We start from the raw sequence: 13,885 nt of genomic DNA on the forward strand, positions 1-13,885 counted from the left end.
AAGTTGTAGGTGTGAACGTTTAATGTGAATGTGTGTTTAACACCGAGAACTACAAAGTGTGCCTCGCAAGAATTTGTTACTGGTTTTGCTAATTTTCCAACAGACGAGCAGGTATGATGGTAAAGGAGTCTCTTTACAACAGTGAGGAAGTGAGTGCAGAGAGAGGGAAAAGAATGGAGAGCTCAGGCTAGGAAAGCAAAAGGAAGAATTTTCTGGGTGGAGAATTTCTAGAGGACAGAAGCAGAGTTGCTGAATGAGGTACTGATTGTTGATAGAGGAACAGGAGTGAAGAGAATCATGTAATTTACAGTGCAGAAGGAGGCCATTCAGCCCTTTGAGTCTGCACTGGCCCTTGGAAAGAGCACCCTACTTAAACCCACACTTTCAAACTATCCCTGTAACCCCACCTTACCTTTTGGACACCAAGGGGCAAATTAGCATGGCCAATCCACCTAACCTGCACATCTTTGGACTGTGGGAGGAAAACGGAGCACCCGGAGGAAACCCACGCAAACACATGGAGAACATGCAAACTCCGCACAGACAGTCACCTGAGGCAGGAATTGAACCCACGTGCCTGGAGCTGTGAGGCAGCAATGCTAACCACTGTGCCACCGTGCCACCCTGTGTCTGGTGTTAAAGAGCAGAGGGTACTCGCAGAGAAGAATAAAACTATCCGCGTCAATGGGAGATTTTGAATATAATAACCACACGCTCATGGTTGGTTGAGGCAGAGATGGCCTGGTAGCTCCTAGGGGAGGCAGTGGCATAGTGGTATTGTCACTGGACTAGTAATCCAGAGATCCAGGATAATGATCTGGGGACCCGGGTTCAAATGCCACCTTGAAATTTGAATTCAATAAAAATCTGGAAATAAAAGTCGAATGATGATCACAAAACCACTGTTGACTGTTGTAAAAATCCATCTTGTTCATAATGTCCTTTAGGGAAGGAAGTCTGTCATCCTTACCTGGTCTGGCCTACATGTGACTCCATATCTGCATTAGTAAGATAGTAAATGCCCTCAGGAGGGGCAATACATGTTGGCTCAGCCAGCGATGCCCACATCCCATGAAGGGATTAAAAAAACATTGGAGCCATGGAGAAGGAAGGATCCGGCAGAGATGGATAATGTTGTGGAGAAAGCAGATGTGGTAACCACGGATACTGGGGTTGAGCCACGTGCCAAGGATCCACGTTTCCTTGAAGTGTTGGTCGCCAGATAAAATAGGCTCAAGGCTGGTGGTTTGGAGCTAACCTTTTCCAGAATTCAGCCGGATGACATTATTGTTTGTGCAGTCCTTGCTGTCAATTGACAGTTTGAGAGTATGCCGACAACCTTTGGCACAATGATGAAGGCGGGAGACTGAACTGGGTGTTCTCTGCAGCTGTGGGGAGCAGAACCCTTGCTTCTGGAATTGGCAAGGGGGTCAAGGAAGTAATGCAGTGGACAAAACAAATTGGTGGGATTGGAATAAGGATTGATGGGAGCAATACAAAGTTCCAGGAACCTGGAGATGAAGGAAAGATTTGAGAATAGAAAGCACTGGGGATTGATGGTGATGGATTAGAAGGAGACACTAGGGAGAGGGACGGGTTGATGTTGTGCTGGGAAGGCACAGGGTTGTGAAGCAGCGAGGTTGGCTGGTCAGGAGCTCAGATGGATTGCAAGGGTTTCAGAAACAAAACCAGGGCGTTGAAAGTAAGACCATGGTGAGGTGGAGGGCAGATGGGTAGTAGTGGGAGAGGGTGCTGAGGGTGAACTTGTGAGGAGTTGGAGCAGACAGCAACCATAAAGTCATAGTGTTCTACAGCACAGAAAGAGGTCCTTTGGCCCATAGTGTCTGTGTCAGCAATTAAACACCTATGTATTCTGATCCCATTTTCCAGCACGTGGTCCATAGTTTTGCATGCTATTGATTGAAAGATAGTTTCTGTAAGATCCAGGAAAGCGACCACGAGGAAGCGATGACGGATTGGAACAAAAAGGTTTTATTTGACTTACTCGCTACACATTCTACTCCCCAAAGGATCTCCTGCACCCGGCCCACACTCGGGCCCGGGTGGTTATGTCCCAGGGCACCCTTGGTTAAGTGTGTAGCTCCGCCCCCTCATCTGGAAAGATCATACTCCGGTGAGGCCACGGGGAACCTAATAGTACAGACCCCGTTGCCTCTGGTCGTGTTATAACATCTTCAATCCATCAATCTTTGGGCTATGGGCCCAGCACCTACCTACCTTCACTCCTGCTCCCTGAGTAAATGTAAATGTAAATTATCTTTATTGTCACAAGTAGGCTTACATTAACACTGCAATAAAGTTACTATGAAAAGCCCCTAGTCGCCACATTCCGGCGCCTGTTCGGGTACAGAGAGAGAGAATTCAGAATTCTCAGCTAGTACGGGAATTGAACCCCGCACTGCATCATAAAACCAGCTGTCTAGCCCACTGAGCTAAACCAGCCCCTTAGAGTAGAAGCTAAGGCCTAATTTTCAAATGGACAAAAAAAAGGCTGAGTGTTACATACTGTAAATGTGTTGGATTCCTAAATCCTGACAGCAAGGACTCTCAACAGGGTGGCACAGTGGTTAGCACGGCTGCCTCACAGCGCTGAGGACCCGGGTTCGAATCCGGCCCTGGGTCACAGTCTGTGTGGAGTTTGCACATTCTCCCCATGTTTGTGTGGGTCTCACCCCCACAACCCAATGATGTGCAGGCTAGGTGAATTGGCCACGCTAAATTGCCCCTTAATTGGAAAAAAAGAATTGGATGCTTTAAATTTTAAAAAAAAGCAAGGACTCTCAACAAAAAGTGGTTCATTTACTAGCTCAGCAGCTATTTCAACACTTGTGCTCTGCCCTTGCTCCAGTGGGTAACTCCCTCGCTCCCGCCATATGACCTCTTTTGTAGCCGTGTTCTAACTTGACGTTTGAGAAAGTAGTTTTTTAGTGGATAGAAGGAAGGGGTTAACTCTGGTCCGAAGGATGATGATATGAGTTGTCAGCTATCCGGTCAGGGAGGAGAGCCAGGCAGAAACCTCAATGTGTGAGAAATGTGTGAGCCTGTGTAAAATGGAGATAATGAGGTGTCCATGTGAAACAGGATGATGTAATATGTAAAATGGAGTCCGAGTATATCTGTGCTTTTATTCGTGCATGGGATTTGGGTACTGCTGGCAAGGCCAAAACTTATTGCCCATCTGTATAAGGTGTTGGTGAGACCACATCTGGAGTATTATATCCAGTTTTGGTCTCCTTATTTGAGGAAGGATGTGGTGGCATTTGGGGTAGTTCAGAGGAGGTTCGCCAGATTGATTCCGGGGATGAAAGGGTTGACCTATGAGGAGAGGTTAAACAGTTTGGGTTTGTACTCGTTGGGAGTTTAGAAGGATGAGGGGGAATCTGATCGAGGTATATAAAATACTAAAAGGGATTGATAAATTAAATGTATACCAAATGTTCCCCCTTGTAGGGAAATCTAGAACGAGAGGTCACAGTTTTATAGGTTGAGAGGCGGTAGATTTAGAACTGAAATGAGGAGGAATTACTTCTCGCAGAGGGTGGTGATTTGTGGAACTCGCTGCTCCATAGTGTGGTGAAATCGGAGTCATTAAATGGTTTCAAAAGGAAGATAGTATATTTCTGATGAAAATAAAATGTGTTAGGGGTCAATGCAGTGGTTAGCACTGCTGCCTCAAGGCTCCGAGGTCCCAGGTTCGATCTTGGCCCCGGGTCACTGTCCGTGTGGAGTTTGCACATTCTCTCCGTGTCTGCGTGAGCCTGCACATCTTTGGGCGAGACCAAGTAGATTGGCCATCCTAAATTGCCCCTTAATTAGGCAAAAAAAGAATTGGTACTCTAAATTTATATTTTGAAAAATGTGTTAAAGGGACATGGGGAACAGGCAGGGAGGTGGATTTGAGACCAGGAAGAGATCAGCCAGGATCTGGTCAAATGGCGGAACAGGTTCGAAGGGCTGGATTGCCTACTTCTGCTCCGAATTCCTATGTTCATCCTCAAATTGCGTGGATTCCGTCCCCACAACCCAAAGATGTGCAGGGTAGGCGGATTGGCCACGCTAAATTGCCCCTTAATTCGAAAAAATGAATTGGGTACTCTAAATTTATATTAAAAAACGTTGGTGGTGAGCCACGCGTTGACCAGGCCAGGGTGGCAGATTTCTTTCCGGACTTAAGTGAATTAGATGGGTTTTAACTACAATCGATGGCAGTTGTCATGGTCACCATCGCTGAGAATAGCTAATAAGTTAATTTAAATTCCACTCGTTGCCGTCGCGGGATTTGAACCTATGTTGCCAGAGCATTAGCCTGGGCCTCTGGATGACTGGTTCAGTGACATTACCACTACACCACTGTCTTCACACCATCTTCCCTTATGCCGGGGGGGGGGGGGGTCTGTGTGAGATCGGGGGTGGACTGTGTAAGAGTGTGGGGCTGTGAAGGGGGAACCTGGGTGAGAGTGAAAGGTGGGGTTTCTGTGCAAGTTTGTGCTGGGTGGGGGAGGGGGCTGTGTGAGGATGGGAGGGGGCTGTGGGGGCGGGGGGGGGGCTGTGTGAGAGTAAACTCTGCCCTCCGCCATTCCTATGGAATAGAGCAAAACTCTGTGTTGCTGTAACAATTCTGTCCACTTCCACGACATGCAAATGGCTGCCTGGTGTTCCCATGGTAATAAGATCAATTTTTTCACCAGAATCCGGCTGCCACCAAAAGGAGTCATTCCTTATTTGATGGGCATGCGGCAGAGTCGCCGTGGCTCCAGGAAGATAAAGCGCAGTTCCATCGTGTATAAGTATGTGGGTTATTTTTTTCACTTTCATTAGTGGCCTGCTGACGCCACAAAGCCTCGAGAACAAAACTGCCGCCTATCCGCTTCTTCCCGCAGAGGTCGCTGCATGGGATCAGACTGGGTCACAAACCCTTATCTCCCTTCTCCCACCCGCAAGAGCAAGATTACGTCACCTCAGCTCTGTTCTATACTCGAGTCAAACCTGGATGATGTGCACCGATCTCCATCAACTCGCCTTCATTTTGCATCCCTGGGCATCCTCGGCAGCATAAAACCTTACCAAATCAGGTTTACAATTCATCCATAGCCCTTTGGGCAAGAGTTCTAGATTTCCACTGGGCAAGACTCTGATTGTGGTTCTAATTTTGACATTACGGTCCCGTGTTCTGCATGTCCCTGACCAGAGGAAAAGGGGTGGAATCGAGAGCAATTCATTTAATCAACTCAAACACCTCAATTATACAATTCGAGGGATTGCAACCTGGTCTTATGCAGCTTTCCACATCATAAAACCGTAGAATCCCTACAGTGCAGAAGGTGGCCATTCGTCCCATTGAGTCTGCACCCACCCTCTTAAAAAGGGCCCACTCCCCAACCCTATCCCCATAACCCCACCTAACCTGCAAATCCTTGGACACTAAGAGACAATTTAGCCTGGCCAATCCACCTGACCTGCACATCTTTGGACTGTGGGAGAAAACTGGAGCATCCGGAGGAAACCCACGCAGACAGTGGGAGAAAGTGCAAATTCCACAGTGACCCAAGGCTGGAATTGAACCCGGGTCCCTGGCGCTGTGAGGCAGCAGTGCCAACCACTGTGCCCTCCCCTGCCGCCCCCATTATCAAATGACTCTTTTAGCTCCGGAACATTCTGGTGGGTCTGCTCCTGAGGTGAGGAATCCAGAAATGAACTCAATGCTCCAGAGTTGGATCCTATTCTCACCCCCCCCCCCCCCCCCCGTGTTCCCCTCTCTGCTTCCCAGTGGAGCATGCCTGCCTGGTTTCAGGAACAGCCTGTCTGGAAATTTCTCGTCTAAATATGAAAAATCAGGAGTTTTTAATTTTGTCGTGAAGTTCTTTGATCGGCACAAAGGAAACAGAACTCCAGCCACGACACACTGTCAGCCACCCCTGGATGTGAGGGCACTCCGACTGTCAGAGACGGGTTTGGGGATTTGCTCCCCACACACAAACACACGCACTTGGCGCTCATTCCCTGGTAGAAATCACCATCTGCTGGCAGACTGGAGAGCTGCAACACATCCTGGTCAGCTCAGCTGAACCTGCTCTGGAATTAGTTCATCCCCAAAATTGACAGAGGTAACTGTTTCAATCAGCTTATCCTGGACACTATTAATGCCCTGTGCATCATGATACAATACCCTGGCTGCCCCATCAGGACGACGTACTCCCCGAGGAGAGGCACGAGACCAGAGAGTGCGGGCCAGCAGTGCTGATTTCTGAGCTGGCTACCCAGGCCGTTCAGTCTCCGCTCGCGAAGGGCGACAGCAGTGGCAGAGAAAGCAGTTGCATCACCTTTTCCTGTGTGGAAGATCCTGGCCGTCAGCGGCATGGCAAAATCGGAGAGCTTCAATTCTTTGTGGAGCTTCTGAAGGGCTGTTGGTTGTTCTATCCTGCAAGTCCCCCCCCCCCCCCCCCCCCCAAACTGTCTGATCCCACGAGGATACCTGCCGCCTCTTAACACACTAACTTACAGCGCAGTGTTTAAACTCCAAGTCGGCTTTTAATGCAAGCGCACTGCTTTGTTTGAGCTGCCCCTCCAGTGCGTCGCTCGCTGCCTCTTGCACGGGCTTTGTCGCGGCTGTCAGTAAACGTGAGTGGCAGCACAAGAGCTTGAGCATGCACTTTCATACTGCTACTGTTGTTCCTTTGTCAAGCGACGTAAAGCTCTGCGATGTATTTTCTACTCTGAACTGTTCAACTGTTTAATAACTGACTGAACTGAAATGTGCAAACCCTCATGGAAGCAGATTTAGTTTGTTCCATACTGTCTGCCAGCCCTGTTTCCGTTTTCCTGGTTTATGAATTGCTCCCGAACTCTTCCCTTTTCCCAGGAAATAGCTGACTGTTTAATCATGTACACTCCATTGTTGGACAAGTTATTTATTCTGAAGCATTGTGGTTTGTAATGATGGTCTTTTCCCCCCCTGGGCCCCTTATTTGCAGTGAATTTGTAACAGGACATCACTTAACTGTTCGCGGGATTGTCAACACTCCATGATTGTTCTGGAGTCTCCAGGAATTGAACTTTGATCCCTCGGACAACACCGATTCTTAGGGGCTTTAATATAAATTATTTTCTTTCTGTACTTTGGTTTATAGGTAAGGAAAATGCTGGAATTTGGAAAGTAAAGTCTCTTTGACCGACGGCCAGGAATTTAAAAAAATTCTATCATGAGGTGTGGGCGCCAGTGGCTAATGTTGCATTTATTGCCCATCCCTAATTGCCCTTGGGAAGGTGGTGATGAGTTGCCGCCTTCAACCGCTGCAGTCCATGTGGTGTAGGTACACCCACTGTGCTGGTAGGGAAGGGGTTCCAGGATTTTGACCTGGCGACAGTGAAGGAGTGGCGATACATTTCCAAGTTAGGATGGCGAGTGGCTTGGAGGGGAACTTGCAGTTGGTGGTGTTCCCATGCATTTGCCGCCCTTCTAGGTGATAAAGGTCACGGGGTGGGAAGGTGCTCTCGAAGGAGGCTTGGTGAGTTGCTGCAGTACATCTTGTAGATGGTACAAACTGCTGCCACTGCTTGTTTATGTTGGAGGGGGTGAATGTTGAAGGTGGTGTATCGGATGCCAAACAAGCGGGCAGCTTTGCCCTTGATGGTGTTGAGCTTCTTGAGTGTTGTTGGATCTACACTCCTCCAGGCAAATGGAGAGGATTCCTTTACACTCCTGACTTGCATCTTGTAGATGGTGGACAGGCTTTGGGGGGTCAGGAGGTGAGTTACTCTCCGAAGAGTTCCCAGCTTCTGACCAATCATCTAATTAGACAATGAAGGGCCTGTTTCCAATTGGCCTGGAATGGCAGAACGCTATGGAAACAGAATGAAGGGGGAAGTATGGGAATGAGGCAATTGGAGGGAAGATATTGTGTCATCAATCCTCTGGGAATATTGTCAACTCAAATTGGCAGCCCAGCTGCAAATGGTTTTGAAATCTTTCCCGTTTTCTGCTCATAAAGACCTGAAGTCGTATCTACTGTGGGAAGAAATGTTTCTTCGATATTGAATGTTCCTACCGATATTGCTGCCACCCTGGGCGGCATGGTAGCACAGTGGTTAGCACTGTTGCTTCACAGCGCCAGGGTCCCGGGTTCGATTCCCGGCTTGGGTCATTGTCTGTGCGGATTCTGCACGTTCTCCCCGTGTCTGCGTGGGTTTCCTCCGGGTGCTCCGGTTTCCTCCCACAAGTCCCGAAAGATGTGCTTGTTAGGTGAATTGGACATTCTGAATTCTCCCTCTGTACCCGAACAGGCGCCGGAGTGTGGCGACTAGAGGCATTTCACAGTACCTTCATTGCAGTGTTAATGTAAGCCTACTTGTGACAATAAATATGATTATTATTGTCACAGCTGCTGGGTTGTAGAGGCCCAAATCAGTTATTAATTTCAGCTATAACCCTGAATGTGCCTTCAAGGTTTGTTGCTGGGCCCTGGAAACTCTGACTCCCTGAATCACTTGTCACTTTGCCTTCTCCCTCATTTTCAGTACACCGTTTGTTAAATGTACAAGTCCTCAAATAGAAGCGAATGTGGTGGAATGGGGATAACAAAGAGCCGGAGTAGGCGATTGTTTTGGTTACTCTTCCATCTTCCTGAATTTGGTGTCTCATCATCCATTGGAGCGGATTTCATTTGAAATGTAGAGAACTGGAGTGGTTTGATCCCTCTGTTTTTACCTGCTCTCCTCTTCTTTCCACACCTCTATTCTTCATTTCCCATCTCTCCTCTTCTTTCCCCATCTCTCCCACTCTTTCCCCATCTCTCCTCCTGTTTCCCCATCTCTTATTGCCCCCTCTTCATTCCCCATCTTTCCTCTTCTTTCCCATCTCTCCTCTTCTTTTCCCCTCTTGCCCCTCTCGCCCTCTTGCCCCTCTCGCCCTCTTGCCCCTCTCGCCCTCTTGCCCCTCTCGCCCTCTTGCCCCTCTCGCCCTCTTGCCCCTCTCGCCCTCTTGCCCCTCTCGCCCTCTTGCCCCTCTCGCCCTCTTGCCCCTCTCGCCCTCTCGCCCTCTCGCCCTCTCGCCCCTCTCGCCCTCTTGCCCCTCTTGGCCCTCTTGCCCCTCTCGCCCTCTTGCCCCTCTCGCCCTCTTGCCCCTCTCGCCCTCTTGCCCCTCTCGCCCTCTTGCCCCTCTCGCCCTCTTGCCCCTCTCGCCCTCTTGCCCCTCTCGCCCTCTTGCCCCTCTCGCCCTCTTGCCCCTCTCGCCCTCTTGCCCCTCTCGCCCTCTTGCCCCTCTCGCCCTCTTGCCCCTCTCGCCCTCTTGCCCCTCTCGCCCTCTTGCCCCTCTCGCCCTCTTGCCCCTCTCGCCCTCTTGCCCCTCTCGCCCTCTTGCCCCTCTCGCCCTCTTGCCCCTCTCGCCCTCTTGCCCCTCTCGCCCTCTTGCCCCTCTCGCCCTCTTGCCCCTCTCGCCCTCTTGCCCCTCTCGCCCTCTTGCCCCTCTCGCCCTCTTGCCCCTCTCGCCCTCTTGCCCCTCTCGCCCTCTTGCCCCTCTCGCCCTCTTGCCCCTCTCGCCCTCTTGCCCCTCTCGCCCTCTTGCCCCTCTCGCCCTCTTGCCCCTCTCGCCCTCTTGCCCCTCTCGCCCTCTTGCCCCTCTCGCCCTCTTGCCCCTCTCGCCCTCTTGCCCCTCTCGCCCTCTTGCCCCTCTCGCCCTCTTGCCCCTCTCGCCCTCTTGCCCCTCTCGCCCTCTTGCCCCTCTCGCCCTCTTGCCCCTCTCGCCCTCTTGCCCCTCTCGCCCTCTTGCCCCTCTCGCCCTCTTGCCCCTCTCGCCCTCTTGCCCCTCTCGCCCTCTTGCCCCTCTCGCCCTCTTGCCCCTCTCGCCCTCTTGCCCCTCTCGCCCTCTTGCCCCTCTCGCCCTCTTGCCCCTCTCGCCCTCTTGCCCCTCTCGCCCTCTTGCCCCTCTCGCCCTCTTGCCCCTCTCGCCCTCTTGCCCCTCTCGCCCTCTTGCCCCTCTCGCCCTCTTGCCCCTCTCGCCCTCTTGCCCCTCTCGCCTCTCTTGCCCCTCTCGCCCTCTTGCCCCTCTCGCCCTCTTGCCCCTCTTGCCCCTCTCGCCCTCTTGCCCCTCTCGCCCTCTTGCCCCTCTCGCCCTCTTGCCCCTCTCGCCCTCTTGCCCCTCTCGCCCTCTTGCCCCTCTCGCCCTCTTGCCCCTCTCGCCCTCTTGCCCCTCTCGCCCTCTTGCCCCTCTCGCCCTCTTGCCCCTCTCGCCCTCTTGCCCCTCTCGCCCTCTTGCCCCTCTCGCCCTCTTGCCCCTCTCGCCCTCTTGCCCCTCTCGCCCTCTTGCCCCTCTCGCCCTCTTGGCCCTCTCGCCCTCTTGGCCCTCTTGGCCCTCTCGCCCTCTTGGCCCTCTCGCCCTCTTGGCCCTCTCGCCCTCTTGGCCCTCTCGCCCTCTTGGCCCTCTCGCCCTCTTGGCCCTCTCGCCCTCTTGGCCCTCTCGCCCTCTTGGCCCTCTCGCCCTCTTGGCCCTCTCGCCCTCTTGGCCCTCTCGCCCTCTTGGCCCTCTCGCCCTCTTGGCCCTCTCGCCCTCTTGGCCCTCTCGCCCTCTTGGCCCTCTCGCCCTCTTGGCCCTCTCGCCCTCTTGGCCCTCTCGCCCTCTTGGCCCTCTCGCCCTCTTGGCCCTCTCGCCCTCTTGGCCCTCTCGCCCTCTTGGCCCTCTCGCCCTCTTGGCCCTCTCGCCCTCTTGGCCCTCTCGCCCTCTTGGCCCTCTCGCCCTCTTGGCCCTCTCGCCCTCTTGGCCCTCTCGCCCTCTTGGCCCTCTCGCCCTCTTGGCCCTCTCGCCCTCTTGGCCCTCTCGCCCTCTTGGCCCTCTCGCCCTCTTGGCCCTCTCGCCCTCTTGGCCCTCTCGCCCTCTTGGCCCTCTCGCCCTCTTGGCCCTCTCGCCCTCTTGCCCCTCTCGCCCTCTTGCCCCTCTCGCCCTCTTGCCCCTCTCGCCCTCTTGCCCCTCTCGCCCTCTTGCCCCTCTCGCCCTCTTGCCCCTCTCGCCCTCTTGCCCCTCTCGCCCTCTCGCCCCTCTCGCCCTCTTGCCCCTCTCGCCCTCTTGCCCCTCTCGCCCTCTCGCCCCTCTCGCCCTCTCGCCCCTCTCGCCCTCTCGCCCCTCTCGCCCTCTCGCCCCTCTCGCCCTCTCGCCCCTCTCGCCCTCTCGCCCCTCTCGCCCTCTTGCCCCTCTCGCCCTCTTGCCCCTCTCGCCCTCTCGCCCCTCTCGCCCTCTCGCCCCTCTCGCCCTCTCGCCCCTCTCGCCCTCTCGCCCCTCTCGCCCTCTCGCCCCTCTCGCCCTCTCGCCCCTCTCGCCCTCTCGCCCCTCTCGCCCTCTCGCCCCCTCGCCCCTCTCGCCCTCTCGCCACTCTCGCCCTCTCGCCCCTCTCGCCCCTCTCGCCCCTCTCGCCCCTCTCGCCCTCTTGCCCCTCTCGCCCTCTTGCCCCTCTCGCCCTCTCGCCCTCTTGCCCCTCTCGCCCTCTTGCCCCTCTCGCCCTCTCGCCCCTCTCGCCCTCTCGCCCCTCTCGCCCTCTCGCCCCTCTCGCCCTCTCGCCCCTCTCGCCCTCTCGCCCCTCTCGCCCTCTTGCCCCTCTCGCCCTCTTGCCCCTCTCGCCCTCTTGCCCCTCTCGCCCTCTTGCCCCTCTCGCCCTCTTGCCCCTCTCGCCCTCTTGCCCCTCTCGCCCTCTTGCCCCTCTCGCCCTCTTGCCCCTCTCGCCCTCTTGCCCCTCTCGCCCTCTTGCCCCTCTCGCCCTCTTGCCCCTCTCGCCCTCTTGCCCCTCTCGCCCTCTTGCCCCTCTCGCCCTCTTGCCCCTCTCGCCCTCTTGCCCCTCTCGCCCTCTTGCCCCTCTCGCCCTCTTGCCCCTCTCGCCCTCTTGCCCCTCTCGCCCTCTTGCCCCTCTCGCCCTCTTGCCCCTCTCGCCCTCTTGCCCCTCTCGCCCTCGCCCCTCTCGCCCTCTCGCCCCTCTCGCCCTCTCGCCCCTCTCGCCCTCTCGCCCTCTCGCCCCTCTCGCCCTCTCGCCCCTCTCGCCCTCTCGCCCCTCTCGCCCTCTTGCCCCTCTCGCCCTCTTGCCCCTCTCGCCCTCTTGCCCCTCTCGCCCTCTTGCCCCTCTCGCCCTCTTGCCCCTCTCGCCCTCTTGCCCCTCTCGCCCTCTTGCCCCTCTCGCCCTCTTGCCCCTCTCGCCCTCTTGCCCCTCTCGCCCTCTTGCCCCTCTCGCCCTCTTGCCTCTCTCGCCCTCTTGCCCCTCTCGCCCTCTTGCCCCTCTCGCCCTCTTGCCCCTCTCGCCCTCTTGCCCCTCTCGCCCTCTTGCCCCTCTCGCCCTCTTGCCCCTCTCGCCCTCTTGCCCCTCTCGCCCTCTTGCCCCTCTCGCCCTCTTGCCCCTCTCGCCCTCTTGCCCCTCTCGCCCTCTTGCCCCTCTCGCCCTCTTGCCCCTCTCGCCCTCTTGCCCCTCTCGCCCTCTTGCCCCTCTCGCCCTCTTGCCCCTCTCGCCCTCTTGCCCCTCTCGCCCTCTTGCCCCTCTCGCCCTCTTGCCCCTCTCGCCCTCTTGCCCCTCTCGCCCTCTTGCCCCTCTCGCCCTCTTGCCCCTCTCGCCCTCTTGCCCCTCTCGCCCTCTCGCCCTCTTGCCCCTCTCGCCCTCTTGCCCCTCTCGCCCTCTTGCCCCTCTCGCCCTCTTGCCCCTCTCGCCCTCTTGCCCCTCTCGCCCCTCTCGCCCTCTCGCCCCTCTCGCCCTCTCGCCCCTCTCGCCCTCTTGCCCCTCTCGCCCTCTCGCCCTCTTGCCCCTCTCGCCCTCTCGCCCTCTCGCCCCTCTCGCCCTCTCGCCCCTCTCGCCCTCTCGCCCCTCTCGCCCTCTCGCCCCTCTCGCCCTCTCGCCCCTCTCGCCCTCTCGCCCCTCTCGCCCTCTTGCCCCTCTCGCCCTCTTGCCCCTCTCGCCCTCTTGCCCCTCTCGCCCTCTTGCCCCTCTCGCCCTCTTGCCCCTCTCGCCCTCTTGCCCCTCTCGCCCTCTTGCCCCTCTCGCCCTCTTGCCCCTCTCGCCCTCTTGCCCCTCCCGCCCTCTTGCCCCTCTCGCCCTCTCGCCCCTCTCGCCCTCTCGCCCCTCTCGCCCTCTCGCCCCCCCCCGGCCCTCTCGGCCCTCGGCCCCCCCCCTCCCGGCCCTCGACCCCCCCCCTCCCGGCCCTCGGCCCCCCCCCTCCCGGCCCTCGACCCCCCCCCTCCCGGCCCTCGACCCCCCCCCTCCCGGCCCTCTCGCCCCTCTCCCACTTCCTCTTTTCCCCTGCCCTCTCTAAGAATGTAGTGTTTTTTAACAATGTCCACCAGGGGGCATGCATACCCCACTACTGTTTGCCAATGGCTCTGAGTAGGTATTCAAGGAGCCCGGTTGTTTAGTCTACGGTTAAGATATGGAATCAATTGAGGAGGCATTTTAAGATAACTCCACTGTGCGAGAATCATGTGTTTGAGCCAGGGTGGAGGGAAGTGGGGCTGGTCAAGGTGAGGGATTTGTATTTGGAGGAAGGGTTTGCCAGTCTGGAGGATCTAAGGAAGAGGGTAGAGCTGCTGGGGGGAGTGAGTGCAGGTATCTGCAGGTTAGGGACTTTGCTCAAACGGTCTGGAGGGGTTTCCCTACGTTGCCAGGATACACCCGGCTTTGAGCGACGGCTGCTCCCGGATGTGGAAGGGGAGGGAAGAAATGGGGATATATACAAGTTGCTGGGGGAGCAGGGAGGCGAGCGGGTGGTGAAGATCAAGGAGAATTGGGAAGTGGAGTTGGGAGGGGAGTTCACTTAGGGGGTATGGAGTGAGGCACTGCGTAGGGTAAACGGCTCTTGTGCAAGGATGAGCCTGATACAGTTTAAGGTGGTGCACATGGTGAATATGACT

The 13,885-nt window shown here is 55.9% G+C and overlaps 1 protein-coding gene across 2 annotated transcripts in view; it reads left to right on the forward strand.

Moving 5' to 3' along the window:
* dgkza (diacylglycerol kinase, zeta a) overlaps nucleotides 1–13,885 on the forward strand; it is a 663,976-nt gene that overhangs the window by 137,166 nt on the left and 512,925 nt on the right. Inside the window, exon 2 of one of the 2 annotated variants that reach the window (XM_072518865.1) lies at nucleotides 4,710–4,808. The exons of the other annotated variant lie outside the window; for it this stretch is intronic. Within the exon in view, the coding sequence (XP_072374966.1) occupies nucleotides 4,710–4,808 (99 nt within the window). The remainder of the gene's footprint in view (nucleotides 1–4,709; nucleotides 4,809–13,885) is intronic. 2 annotated transcript variants of the gene reach the window in all.

This window comes from Scyliorhinus torazame, chromosome 10 (assembly GCF_047496885.1).
Source record: "Scyliorhinus torazame isolate Kashiwa2021f chromosome 10, sScyTor2.1, whole genome shotgun sequence".
Lineage (NCBI taxonomy): Eukaryota > Metazoa > Chordata > Chondrichthyes > Carcharhiniformes > Scyliorhinidae > Scyliorhinus > Scyliorhinus torazame.